Source organism: Crocodylus porosus, unplaced genomic scaffold (assembly GCF_001723895.1).
Source record: "Crocodylus porosus isolate Cpor-Errol unplaced genomic scaffold, CroPor_comp1, whole genome shotgun sequence".
Lineage (NCBI taxonomy): Eukaryota > Metazoa > Chordata > Crocodylia > Crocodylidae > Crocodylus > Crocodylus porosus.
In genome coordinates this window covers 54585512-54598215 of record NW_017728947.1, presented here as the reverse complement: position 1 = coordinate 54598215, position 12704 = coordinate 54585512, and the positions used below count along the sequence as shown (strand labels likewise).

Here is a 12704-nt window from a genome sequence, read left to right as displayed (position 1 = left end):
GGAGAGCGGGGGCAGTAGCTGCGGTTGAGCCTGGTGCTCCGAGCCGTGTCACTGGTGCCCACGTGAATAAGGAGCATGGGGTAGTGGTCTGTAGGCCGGAGGAGCTGTGGGATCCTCTCCACAACGTCTCGGATGCGGGCCCCCGGGAAGCAGCAGACTTCCCGGGCTAAGGGGTCGGGGCAGCAGATCGCCCCCTCAGTCCCCTGCAGGATGGAGTCTCCCACAACAAACACCTTTCGCTTTGTCTTAAGGAGAGCAGGGGCAGTAGCTGTGGTTGAGCCTGGGTTGCCTGCGGGATATTTAGTTTATGACGGAAGATAACACAAGTTATCTGGAAAATCTCTGTAATCTGGAGATAGATCACTAAACAGATAAATGTACTCCATGCTTTGGTTCTCATAAAAAGAAAGAAGTAAAAGCTGGGTTATCGTGAGCTACCCCACACCCATAGTTACAACAACCTCTCTTATACACATACACACACAGAGTCTGAAATCTCTGTCGGTGAGGGATCACTCCAGGCCAACACTTATTACAACTCCCATGCTTTTCCTGAGTGCAAGCCAAGTCATGCTTTAAGCACTTCCCTGTACACAAAGACAAGGCTGCATTAGTCACTGAGAGTCACTTGCATAAATATTATTCACAAGACACAGATTATGCCAACCTGGAGGCAGCAAGTCATAACTGGGTTATGCCTCTTCAGAATCCCCACAGGTAGATTCAGTACAGATAACTGCAAAGGTTTTCCAAATCCAGAAAGGCTGCACAGCATGTTTGGGCTTGGAAGCCTTGCAATGTTCACATGTACTTCATCCCTTTTGTCTGCCCCACAGAGAGCCCAAATATCCAGGTTCTTCATAAACACCAAGCATAATTTTTAGTGCAAAAATCAATCTATGAATTCTTCCAGTTTTGTTCCCTTAATTCCAGAATTAAAAGCTCTGGTGATTTTATCCTACATGGTGCATAGGCAGATACTATTTTTATTCCAGAACTGAGCAATCCTTTTTAAAACATTGCAAGTCTTTTGCCTCCATAAAATCAGGAGGGTTCTGAGGTGGGAGTTTACCATATCAGTCGCACAAAGAAAGCATTTTCTTTCATATGCCTTTGTTAAAAACATTTTAATTGCCTGAAATTTGAATAGCTCAGCTCCCTGAGTCGATGGTGCTTCCAGCAATTTTGGCTGCAATTATTTACTTGCCCCTCTGTAGTCTGTCCAACACTTCTAACAACCACCAGTATGGAAGAGCCACACATACATGCTCACATGTAGGATTCCTTAGGCTAAATCCATGCTGACCTAGGAATCTCAAGAACCAGTTAGAGGCCTAAATTCAATGTTTAAGCAACAGGAAATTCCTCAAAACCCAGTCTAAGCTGACACCTAACCTGGTAGGCACCTGCATCCCAAGTTTCTGCTGCAGGGCACGTACAAGATCATATCATTTTTCACCATCAAGCTACTCAGTGCCCTAGCAGAATTCTTAGATTAGATGTTCTACAGCCACTTCACATGCACTGCTGGATCCAACAGACACTTTCAGAGCCCTGGCCAAAAGACAGCCCAGGATGAGACTAGCTCATGTGCACACACTTCAACAGCCCATCTGGCAGGCAAGAAACCTCTTTTCAAATCCCTACCTTGCCCAGTTCATAGCAAGGACTTGAATCCAAAACTCCCAAACCCCAGACATGTCCTCTAACCTCCAAGCTCCCGAGTTGTCTGGGCTGAGTCTCTCAGCCTCTGCTGCTGAAACTGCACAAAGAGCTAAACACCTCATTATCTTTGTGGACTTCAGCCCACCCATCCCCTGCATTTTCTATCACTTCACTTGAGCACCTGTCCACTTACGTTTCTGCTTCTCTTTTTCACAAAATTTTCCTGCACATTTAAGGGAACTGCGGACACCTACCTTGGAGCTCTGAATTCAACAAGGTGGCAGGGACACCTGGAAGATGGTGCAGTACCGAAGCCCCTTTGTGCATTTAGCCCATAGTGTACATACCTAGCTGAGCCAGCAGCTTCTTCTGTTCCTGCAGAATCTCTTCCTGGGACATGGACTGTAACCTGTCTAGGTTCTCCTGATGGATGGTCTGTGCTTCCTGCTCACTCTTGAAGCTTCTAAGACCCTCTCCAGTTATAATACAAGGTCGCTGAGTGCTCACAAAATTACCAGGTTTATCTAGAAGATTCAGAAATTAGAACTATTAGTGATGTAAATGTCTCCAGCATTATTCATTCATAGAGCCTCTCTCTTCAGGAATGATTAGGTTAGGACCTCAAGAATGATTCTTTGTTCGGTTAAGTGGCCCAACCAAAAGAGAATTTTTTTTCATTTCAAATTCAACCAAACATGAAAAATTTTGGTCTTCCATTTTGTCCCAAAGCAAAAAGCAAAGCAACGAAAATGAAGGCTTAGACATGGGCACCATTCAGAAAAAACAGGAGCTGTAGGAGATGTGGACTGAAAGTAGTGTCCTCTAACTCAACAGCCCTTTAGCAGAGGCACTTGCCTGGGACAGGCGGGATCTGGGTTCATTTCTTCTGCCAAAAACAACCTAAACCCGCTTAACTAACCACTGAGCTATAGGGCATCCAGGAGTGGGGTTCTTCTCAGGCCCTCATGTTAAAGCTGTTCCACATTGGATGAAGTAATTAAATTTTGTTGGGCCAACAGAATGAGAATAACTCTGTAGCCTGATAGTCAGCACGCTTACCCAGGAAACCCAGGTTCCAGCACCTGCTCTACTGAATATACACAGGTTACAGAGGACACATTTAAAAGCTGGTATCAGGCACTAACAGATGAAAGTCTGCCAGAGGGATGCAATTGTCTTTAAAGTTTAGGGGCTGCTGATCCAGTTACTTCCTGTTCCTAGACAGACAAGGCAAATGTGTCAAAGGACTCCATCAGATGGCTCACAGGAAACCAAGTCTCCTCTCTGACTGCCTCCACAGGATATTTTATAAAAAAAGGTTCATTCTACTTCACCCTTGCAGCAGTACAAAATTCTCATTTTAAGTAGGCATTTAATTAGGTCCTCACACTGGTCCATGGGCCACTCTGCAAACAACTTTCAGGGATTTAACCTTTTTCATCTGCTCCTTGAAGTCTCTTAAAACATCTCCAAAAGTGCAAACTGGAATTTCAGTAAGCATCATACCTGGGACAGACAGAAGCCCTATGACTCACGTTTCTCTGCACTGTGTAGTGGCCCCTCCTTTACAGATCCACCCATCTGCTGCATGGCACTAGGAACTGTTAAATCTGTGTGCATACGTCTCATCTCAACAGCAGGTGGAGCTGTCACAGCCTCTTCAGCAGCTCTCCTAGCCGCTATCTTCTGTGCAAAGATACTTTTCCTTCCAGATGCCAACCTCACCTAAAGGATTAGATAAGATGCCACATTAAACACTACTTCTCCAGACTCCCCCACATTCCCATTATAGGCAATGCACATTTCAAAAAGAAAAAACCTCAAACCAGAGTTTGGGCTGTGACCTTTATTGAGAAAAGCACTGGAACTAACCCTCCCTCTTTGGTACAAGTAAGATGGTTTTCCATTTTATTGCTAAGTTAGGACAAAACGTATATGTTATTTGCTGCCTAGAGAGGCCAGAGGGTTTAATTACAGCTAACCGAAAACCAGATACACCTAAGCAGCAGGGCAAACAATAGCTCAAGCTCTCCTGCAAAACCAAAACCCTGCTTATTTGAATGTTTTATATAAGTCAGAATAAATAGGGTTGCACTGTTCTCACCACAGGCTCCAAACAGGCTTCTTACAAGATTACCGGACTGGTGAAAAGATTTACACAGTATGAAGTGGGTAAACGATGCTAAAATAATCCTGGATAAATTAATGCACTGCTCGTGCTAAACAAGGGCAAGGCTCTGTACTTCTAACTGATACACAAGGAATCCATGCTTGCAATGCACTGAAAATGCCCACATCTCCTGCCTAGTGGTGGAAGAAGAGTGTCTAAGAAATGGCAGCCAGAATATTTAAAACAAAACTGTAAACATCTGTTTCCATTCAATGCCATATGTATAGAAACAAATGTGGTCATTTATTCAATTTGCTCCTTTTTAACAGCCTTCTTGAAAATATGCCATCTCTTCAGATGCACCAGTTCAATCAATCATGTCATTTCCCAGGGTAATGAATCCTACTCTCACTCAGTGTTGTTCCCTTAGCCAGCAGCTCCTGATATTGTAAACATTAGGCAGACAGAACCTGCCATACCTCCAGGTTCTCATTTTGAAAACAAGGTCTAGGTATAAACAGATCAAAACTTCATAAAACTGCAACACACACCAATGCAAGTGCATCCAGGACACCTCTCAGAGCAAGTGTCAGCCCCTGGGGAACTGGGTACAAACCCTATAGGTATTCAAGTCTAATTAACCTGATATGGTTCTTTTTCTGATTAAAGAGCAAGACAAAACAGGCTCTTTCTTGTGGTTAGAGATAAAGATCTGGTTTCCCTTTACTTTCACAACAAACAGCTACAAGGGAGCTCCCTCTTTTTCAATGGAGGGGAATTCAATCACATTTAATTGTAGGATATAAAGCACCTTCCTGACTCCAGTTTGGCAGGACAGCACTGTCCTGTACTGAGGAAGAAATTCCATAGCCATGCAGAGTCAGTTCCCAGTCCCCAGCACATGGTGAGGCTTCATATAGCACTTAACAAGGATGGTGAGGAACAGATAGCTTGTCAGTGGGGACAAACCTTTTGGGTAGACATGTCGTGGCACTCTTCCCAAATGCCACTCTGATTCCCCACCCCTGCCCAGTCTGCTTCCTGTCCTGTGCTCCCTCCCTGATCTGATGCTCTGCTTTCTGCTCCCTGCCTTATCTGCTGTTGTGCTGCCTGCTCCCTCCCCAGTCAACCACATGTCACACACACAGACTGCCCATGCTACCTGTGGCATCCATGTCACAGGTTGGCCAAACCTGAGTTCATTTTTTTACCTCACTTTTTACTTCAGAGCGATGAAATGTCCTAGGAAATGGGTCTCCAGTGGGCACTGGCATGGTCACAGCTGCTGTGCTTGTGTCTCGTTCCTGAGCAAAAAAAACACAGGGAACTAGAGAAACCATACAAACATGCACAAGAATATTTGAACTATTTAATATCTGAATGTTAGGACAACAAGCCTCAGGACAGACTCTAGCACAGGGACAACACCCTTTAACCCCACCTTCTTTCTTGGCTTCAAAAAAACCAAAACATAGAACATAGGATGAGAGTAAGACGCACAATGATTTTGCTGAAGACTACTGTGATGTGTTGATCGTGGCTCTCCAGTATATCTGCTGAATCCTCACCAAAGTGGACAGAGGCATTTTTTAACCTGGTCTTCTTTGGAGGGGCTGGTGTTAAGGCTGGGGGTTCATCAGGAAAATCTAAGGCAAAAACAACAAAAACAAACTAAAGAAACCCTATGTACAGTTCCAAGCTATGCACAGCAACTTTCTTCGCAGGGGAGTTGGTATGCAAAACAAGGAATGTCATTCAGGTATTTTATTATGTCTGAACAAGATAATGGATAAAGAAGATCCAGTTGCTCTGGGTAATAGAAGGTATGAATTTGTGCGCTCAAGGATTTTATTAGAGGCATCAAGACTTTTTTAGAGCTGTGTAAGGACGGACGGGCACCAGGGGAGCAAAGGAAGGATATGGGCGCTAGAGCAATGTTCACATGAGATGAGGCAAGATACTGAAGGAGCTCTGTTCTTCAAGCAGCAGCACAAGCATAGGATTATGAGGGCCAAGGTTCTATTCCCAGCTCTGCTAGTGACTTTCTCTGTGACCCCGAGTGTTACTCCACTGACATACAAGTGGTCTGACTCAACTGCAAGGGCCAAAATCAGAATCTATCCTGAGCCAGGGAGTAGTGGTAAGGGTTACCCACCAATAGACAGAAACCCAAGACATTAAGCAAAAATCAGGAGAAAAAGCTGAAAACACACTGAAACACAAGTGTTGAGCAGCTTGCAACCCATCACCACAACTGGGCTTACATAGGGGTTTTCCTGCAGCTGTCAACCAATAGGATGGTGTGCAGGCATACAGAGCCTGATAAAGCTCAGCTGGCCAATCAAACCAGGCGGAGCTCCTTGTTACACCTCCTGAACACTAAGCAAGTCAATGCCTCAGCTTCTCCATCTATAAAATGGGGACAATATTTCCCTACCCTACCAAGGGTTATAAGATTTAATCAGTGCTGTTAAGAAATCACCTTGAGCTTCTTAAACTGTTAAACAGTCTGTAGAATTAAACAGTCTCTATGAATCTATGGCTCAGGTCATCTGACCCCAGGACATTTTCCTGCCTAGGCAGGGGGTCAGACTCAATTACCTGTTAAGGTCCCTTCCAACCCTAGCATCTATGAATCTGTGAATTGGTATAACTGTTATTGGTATAAGCTAATGGTATTACAGAAGGGAATGAATAACAAGCTGGATGCTGGCTAGGACTGCATACAGACCTAAACCTCAGCGGTACTGAGGAAAAGGTCTGAATAAGGATAAAACAGCTGGTGTTATGCTAATGAGACCACTGATGTAGTTACAATGAATACAAGCCAAAAAAAAGTCCTGCTGAATTGAGAATAGATCTGGAGATGCTACAGATAGCAAAGGATTGTGTTTAACATCAAAGTGGGGCAGAGACCACTCCAGTGGCTGTACACAAAGGCAAATGAAATCAGACAAGTCACTTAAGAGTGCTTCCCTGAAGATATGGAAAAATAAATGAAGAGTTCTACTAGGAGGATATGAAAGGCTAGGGGAAAGCAGGTGGACAGTTAGGATAAGGAAGGCAGTGAAGGGATAAAGCAAGTCATGTGCTGACATACGGCAGGGTGGAGGATTATGATGGTTATTCTCAGGAAGGCATCTAGAACAATATGACGTAACTAAGAAGAAAGTTACCATCCAGCATCACCACATCCTTGCTGTTCTGCAGTGGGGGTCTCCCATCATCTCCACTCCCTGAATCCCCTCTCCTCTTGTCCGCTTTCTTCACAACTTTCGCTGCTGGGAACGCCCTAGCTGCCAGGAACTGGTTCTGGAACTGCAGCAGGTCTGCCTCAGACTCCCCAGGCTTGGGTCTTGACAACATCGTGTTTTCTTGCTCTCTCGGCCTGCCCTAAGACTTCTACATAGGAACATAAGGCTATAGGAATGAGAGAGGCCTCCTGGGACACTATGTCCAGCCCCCTACGTTAACAAGCAACCAAAAGGGTCCATAAAATCATCTGCTCTGATGCCTTTAACATATCATCTGCAAGCGCATTATAAAAAACACAAACCCCTTAACCTGCCGCAGACGAGCAGCAGAGGACACAAGGGTAGTACCAATGTCTTGCCCTTGGAATGGCAGGGAATCCATTTTGAATCATCTGAGTATATATTAACCTAACAAGAGGACTGTGCCCCATGGTACAGGAAGAGGCAACAAAAAATAAAAACCCACATACAGTTTTGCCAATCTGCCTTGAAGGAAAATTCCTTCTTGGCCCCAAATCTGACAAATCAGTTCAATACTGAGTGCAAGAACAAGATGCACACCTTCCCTACCCCAGATGCCCAAATGATTTCTAAATATGGGTAAATAGCACCACGACACCCCAGTAAAACTCCCACCTTCAGCTATGGTCAATGTCCAATGATTCAAAGGAATATAAACAGCAGTAACCAAATAATGCCCTGACATGAGGAAAAGCGGGAGGGAAGGAAGGAGGAAAATTCTTCCTGGCCTCAAAACAGGCAACCAGAAGCAACCATGAAGCATGGGAGTTTACTAGACATCTCCCGCACAGAAAGGTTTCCTTTCAGCCCAATCCTAGGAATAGCAAATACCTGATGCCACTTCTTGCTCTAGGAATACCCCATCCTATGGTACTGTACTTTCCATCAACTCTTCAAGCTCCATCATGAAGCAATTCAGGTTTCTTACCCTGACCACTTTGCTATGAGTCTACATTCGTTTGTGATCAGTTTTTATCCATTTGACCTTGCACTGGTACTTAAGTAGCACCAGTACTTCCTTCCCAACATTCACGTGACCAATGTATTCACAGAGGAATTATATCCCTTCTCATGCTCTGTTTTGCTGTTCTAAAAGTAAACTCTGTTAATCCCCTCCCATAAAGTAAGTTCTCCATTCTCTTAACCTTCCTAGCAGCCCTTCTTTAGACCTATTCTAGTTTAAATTAATTGATTTTTAACATCAGTGATCAGTGCACTGTATTCTAAATGGGGCCTACTGCCTTGTACAGTACTTCCTTGCCTCTACTAAAAACACCCTGCCTAATACATCTCAGCATAGTGTTGCCTCTCTCACATCTGAATACCACTGGTAGCCCATGATCATTCTATGATCAAGCAGTACACTCAAGTCCATCTCTTCCTCTGTTGGCTATACTCTATGAGGCCCCATCTTATTCCTCTATACCATGCACAGGGCACCTGGAACACACTCAGATTATTAGAGACTTGGATTATGGGGGGCGGGGAGAGGAAGAGAACAAACAACTGCTTTTGACATGCCTGGCTCTCCCACATTCCTGAACATACTCCAGCACCACCAAGGCAAGGTCTCAGGAATCACCCCTGGGTACCAATCCTCTCACCAGAAATTCAAATGAATAGTTTACCTTGACTTTTTTTTTTTTTAACCAGGCAACATGTTAAACAAGCCAACAGCTGCTCGCCAGTCACCTGTAAGGAAGAAAAAAAAAAACATACATCACACCAGCAAATGTGGACAGCCAACAGGCCTGATATTGCTCTTTCAGGATGTTAAAATACAACTTTGCATGTTGTCTTGATTATGGAAACAAGTAAAAGCATTTAGTTCAAGAGGGTGCAGTTACTTCCGGCCCTACAATTGGCAAGTGATTATGAAGAAGATACAAACAAATGCAAAATCCCCAATTTGGGATCATTAGGCATTTATCTCAACCCATTTCATAGCATCTTCATAGGATCCCACCATTATCCTCCCACCACTGGTAGAAGAGCCACTTGTACAGTTCCTGCAAAATGGAAAATACCCCGTACCTCTGTGCCTTGTCTACATGCCATCTTACTCAAAAAGGTCACTTTCCTTACCTATTCCTCCTCACTTTGCCCCATCTCTATCATTGGCCCTCTACATGGGATTCAACTGATTCATTCTATAATTTCTTGACACCAGTAGTTTATACTACGTACTGTCTTGTCTGTAACTCCAAAATGACTGGGGAGACTGCATATAGGGAGAACATGAAAAGAAACAGTTTAACTCACTTTATATTTGTGATCTAATTTGGATTACTTAGATGACCTCTGTGGTATCTATGGGAAGGAAATAGACAGAGTACCCTGACAAATTCACCCAGATATAATGCCACAGATTTCAGTGCAGGGATCCAGACAGGTTCCCACTGCTCTCATCAAAAGGCCTATATAATTGCAGTCACCATGCAGGAGGCAAGTCTAAGACTCTCTCTGTTCTTCTCTTCTTTATCGAAGGAGAGGTAAGAGGAGAAGAAAGCAAAAACAGACTCAGGTACCTCTCTTTAAGTATCCTATAGAAGGCAGGTTTTCCAGAGCTTCTAGGGACACATGGATGCCATTCATTTCAGTGACAGTTATACCTACTCTGACAAGGATACCCCTTTGTTTAATGACTATCCAAGAATTTAAGGTACCTAATACCCAAGCTTGAAAATAATGGCCTCAATGCTTGTGAAAGTTACTAATTACACAACCCTAGGGGTGACTCTTCTATACATGCCAAGATCAGGTGCTGCAAAGACAGAAGCAAGGTGAAGTTCATGCTCCTCTGGCCACAGAAGCTTCTCAAGGGGCAAGAAGAGAGTTGCTTGGCTTCTCTACCAAGACTGCCAACAGTGATCTCAATGACTGTCCACCAAGGGGAAATGACTGGGCACCTGAGAGATAACACTGTATCACACACTCTTAGTAAACACAGAGGAAGATTTTTATAGTATCACAAAGTCCTGGAGGAGGAGGAAGAGTTGTTTGGGGGATTGTTTTTCCAGAGAAAAGGCAGCATGTTCCCCTGAGCCCAGATTCCCTCCAGCCACCCTGCAACACTTACAACTTTTTTAGATGCTCCTTTCTTATGTAGTTCACAGCAGAAGCACACTTACTTGAGGTTTATTTCTGGAGCTCTCTGCCTCAGCGGGGCTGCAATAATCACATCTCAATTGATTGGTCTCCCCTTTGATATGCATAAGCAGCATCAAATGACATCAGAAACCTAGTGCTTCATACTGTCAGAAGGGTTTCAAAGCCTAAATGATGATGATTCTGGCTTTACCAGAATAAACTGATGGGTTTATAATCAGACTGGACTGCTAATTCCCCTCCAACAAATCTCTCACCAATTCCTCCATCCTTAACCTTTCTTCAAAACAGATTTGTCCATGACGTCTATCTACTTTACCCATTATTCACATCATCCGAAAATAAACAGGATGACAGAGGAGCTTTCATCATGTTGAACACTGACTGGGGTGGGAAGCCAGCAATAAGGACACTGGAGGCTAATTGTTCCAGGCATCCCACTTACTTGAGACCTACTTCCATCCGCATTATTGCTGGGTCAAGAAACAAATATGATGCATCCAGGCTCTTCCATCTGATATGTTTGTAGTATGAATAAGTTTGATTGGCAGGCACTATTCTCTATTATGGACATAGCCATTTACTTCTAAACTGCCTAAAGGGGTTAGTTTACAGTATAACTTACATGGCTGTCTCAAAGAGAGGCCCCCATGATCAGAAAAGGTATCCTAGCAAGCACTCTAGTGCTGTGAATTTTCAACAAGTTAAATGAATAAAGGATATCAAACAAGAATGCACTTTTTGTAGAAAACAATGATTAAATCGAGGCTTCCTGACCAGTGATTTAAATTTATTTGATTTAAATCAAATCTGCCCCGCTATGCCACATCCACACTACAAAGTGAATAGATAATGGCGACAGGACATGGCTTAACCTTGTACCTCCTGATATCCTGAACAGAGATTGCCAACTTAGGATATATGCTCCCCCTTACATATATGACTATAAGGCCTAAGTGTGGATGGACAACAACATGGGCACCTACATGCACTAGAACACACGCAGGGGTGTGCACAGCATAGCGGCAGGAGCCGTCTCCCCTTCCTGTGCCCCTGCAGACGAGCCACAGCTCCATCCCATGCCCTGCCTCAGCTGTGCAGCGCCTGCCCCAAGCCCTGCCCCAGCCCTACTCCATCCCTCACCACAGGGGCCTCAATCTGGCCCCCCATGCCCCTTCCCCTCCCCCACAACAAACTTACCATCCAGACACTGCTCTTCAAGCTGCTGGGCTGTGTATCAGAAATCAGATCAGTATCAGCCAATATGCCTTCTTAAAAATTAGCTATCAGTATCAATCCCAAAACTCTATCATTGCACCCCTAGTAACAAACCGTGGCTAATCTTTTCTAAGTGTAGAACTCCAGCAACCCTATCTATTCTACGGGGATAACCAAAAGAACATGCACAGAGGTAGACGTGCACCAATATACTGGTTGCTTATCAGATCGGCGCCAATAAAAGGAAAATTAACATTATCGGCTTTTTTTGGCCAATGTAGCTGATAATGTTCATTGATAAATACATCTTCTGGCCAGGGCCCCTGGACACCATGTGCATGCATGCAGCTGCATGCACGCATGTGGCTAGGAATGCAGTCAGGTAGCGTGTAGAGCAGCGCCATACAGGTAAATCTGTGGAGGGGAAAAGGTGTGGGAAAGGGGAAGGAGAGCAGATTGAGGCCCCCAAGGTGACAGGGGATGAGGTAGGGGGTGCTGCCCAGCCAAGGTGGTGAATGGGACCTGGGGCCAGGGTGGGGAGTGGGACAGAGCCACAGACAGCTTATCCAGGGGATCTGCGTCCCGGCACTTAAGAACGGCAGCAGGGTGCTTGAACTAAAGCTTGTCTAATGAGCTTTAGCTGAAGTGCTGATGCCACCATTGTTAAGTGTGGACACGCTTTTAACTGAAGCTGAACTCACCCGGGTGAGGGCAGATGTGGACTGCCCAATGTGGGCTCAGGGCTCTCTGCTCTGCTGCCTTTGCCCTGGGAACCTTGCACTGGCTGCCCATCCCCTACCCACCCAACAGCTCCAGGCCTGGCCTGGATCCATGCAGTGTGTTTGGAGCCATGGGAATTTTGCTTCCAATTATGAGACTGGCAAGGTTCAGTGCTTGTTTAAAGCACCCATCCTAGTCTTTAAACAAGCACTGAACCTTGCCAAATCTCATCACCAGAAGAAAACTTCCTATAGCCCAAAGCACACTGAAAAGAGCCAGACCAGGCCCAGACAAGAAATGTAAAACCTCCAATACATCTCCACCACTCTCACAATAACTACATCTCACAACAGAACCATCACCATTCTTGAATCTTATACCTGCACCTCCAGAAACGCAATACATCTCATCCAATGCACTGAATGCCCTGATGGAAAATACAAAGGGGAAACCAAACAACTATGTACCAGAATGAACACACAACAAAAATGTATCAGACAAAAATACCCAATTACCTGTGGGTGCTCACTTCTCACAAGAGAACCATTCTCTCAATTCTAATCCTCAAAGGGAATTTACCAAACACCTTTCATAGATATGCCTACGAA

General features: G+C 44.6%; 1 protein-coding gene across 1 annotated transcript in view; it reads right to left on the bottom strand.

The window, feature by feature from the left end:
* RPAP1 (RNA polymerase II associated protein 1) overlaps nucleotides 1-7200 on the bottom strand; it is a 44848-nt gene extending 37648 nt beyond the window's left edge. The window contains exons 1-5 of the mRNA XM_019552001.1: nucleotides 6952-7200; nucleotides 5276-5421; nucleotides 4987-5079; nucleotides 3201-3390; nucleotides 2013-2189 (exon numbers count right to left, since the gene is read on the bottom strand). Coding sequence (XP_019407546.1) covers nucleotides 2013-2189; nucleotides 3201-3390; nucleotides 4987-5079; nucleotides 5276-5421; nucleotides 6952-7141 — 796 coding nt within the window. The 5' untranslated portion in view covers nucleotides 7142-7200. The remainder of the gene's footprint in view (nucleotides 1-2012; nucleotides 2190-3200; nucleotides 3391-4986; nucleotides 5080-5275; nucleotides 5422-6951) is intronic.
* Nucleotides 7201-12704: the final 5504 nt, after the last annotated feature.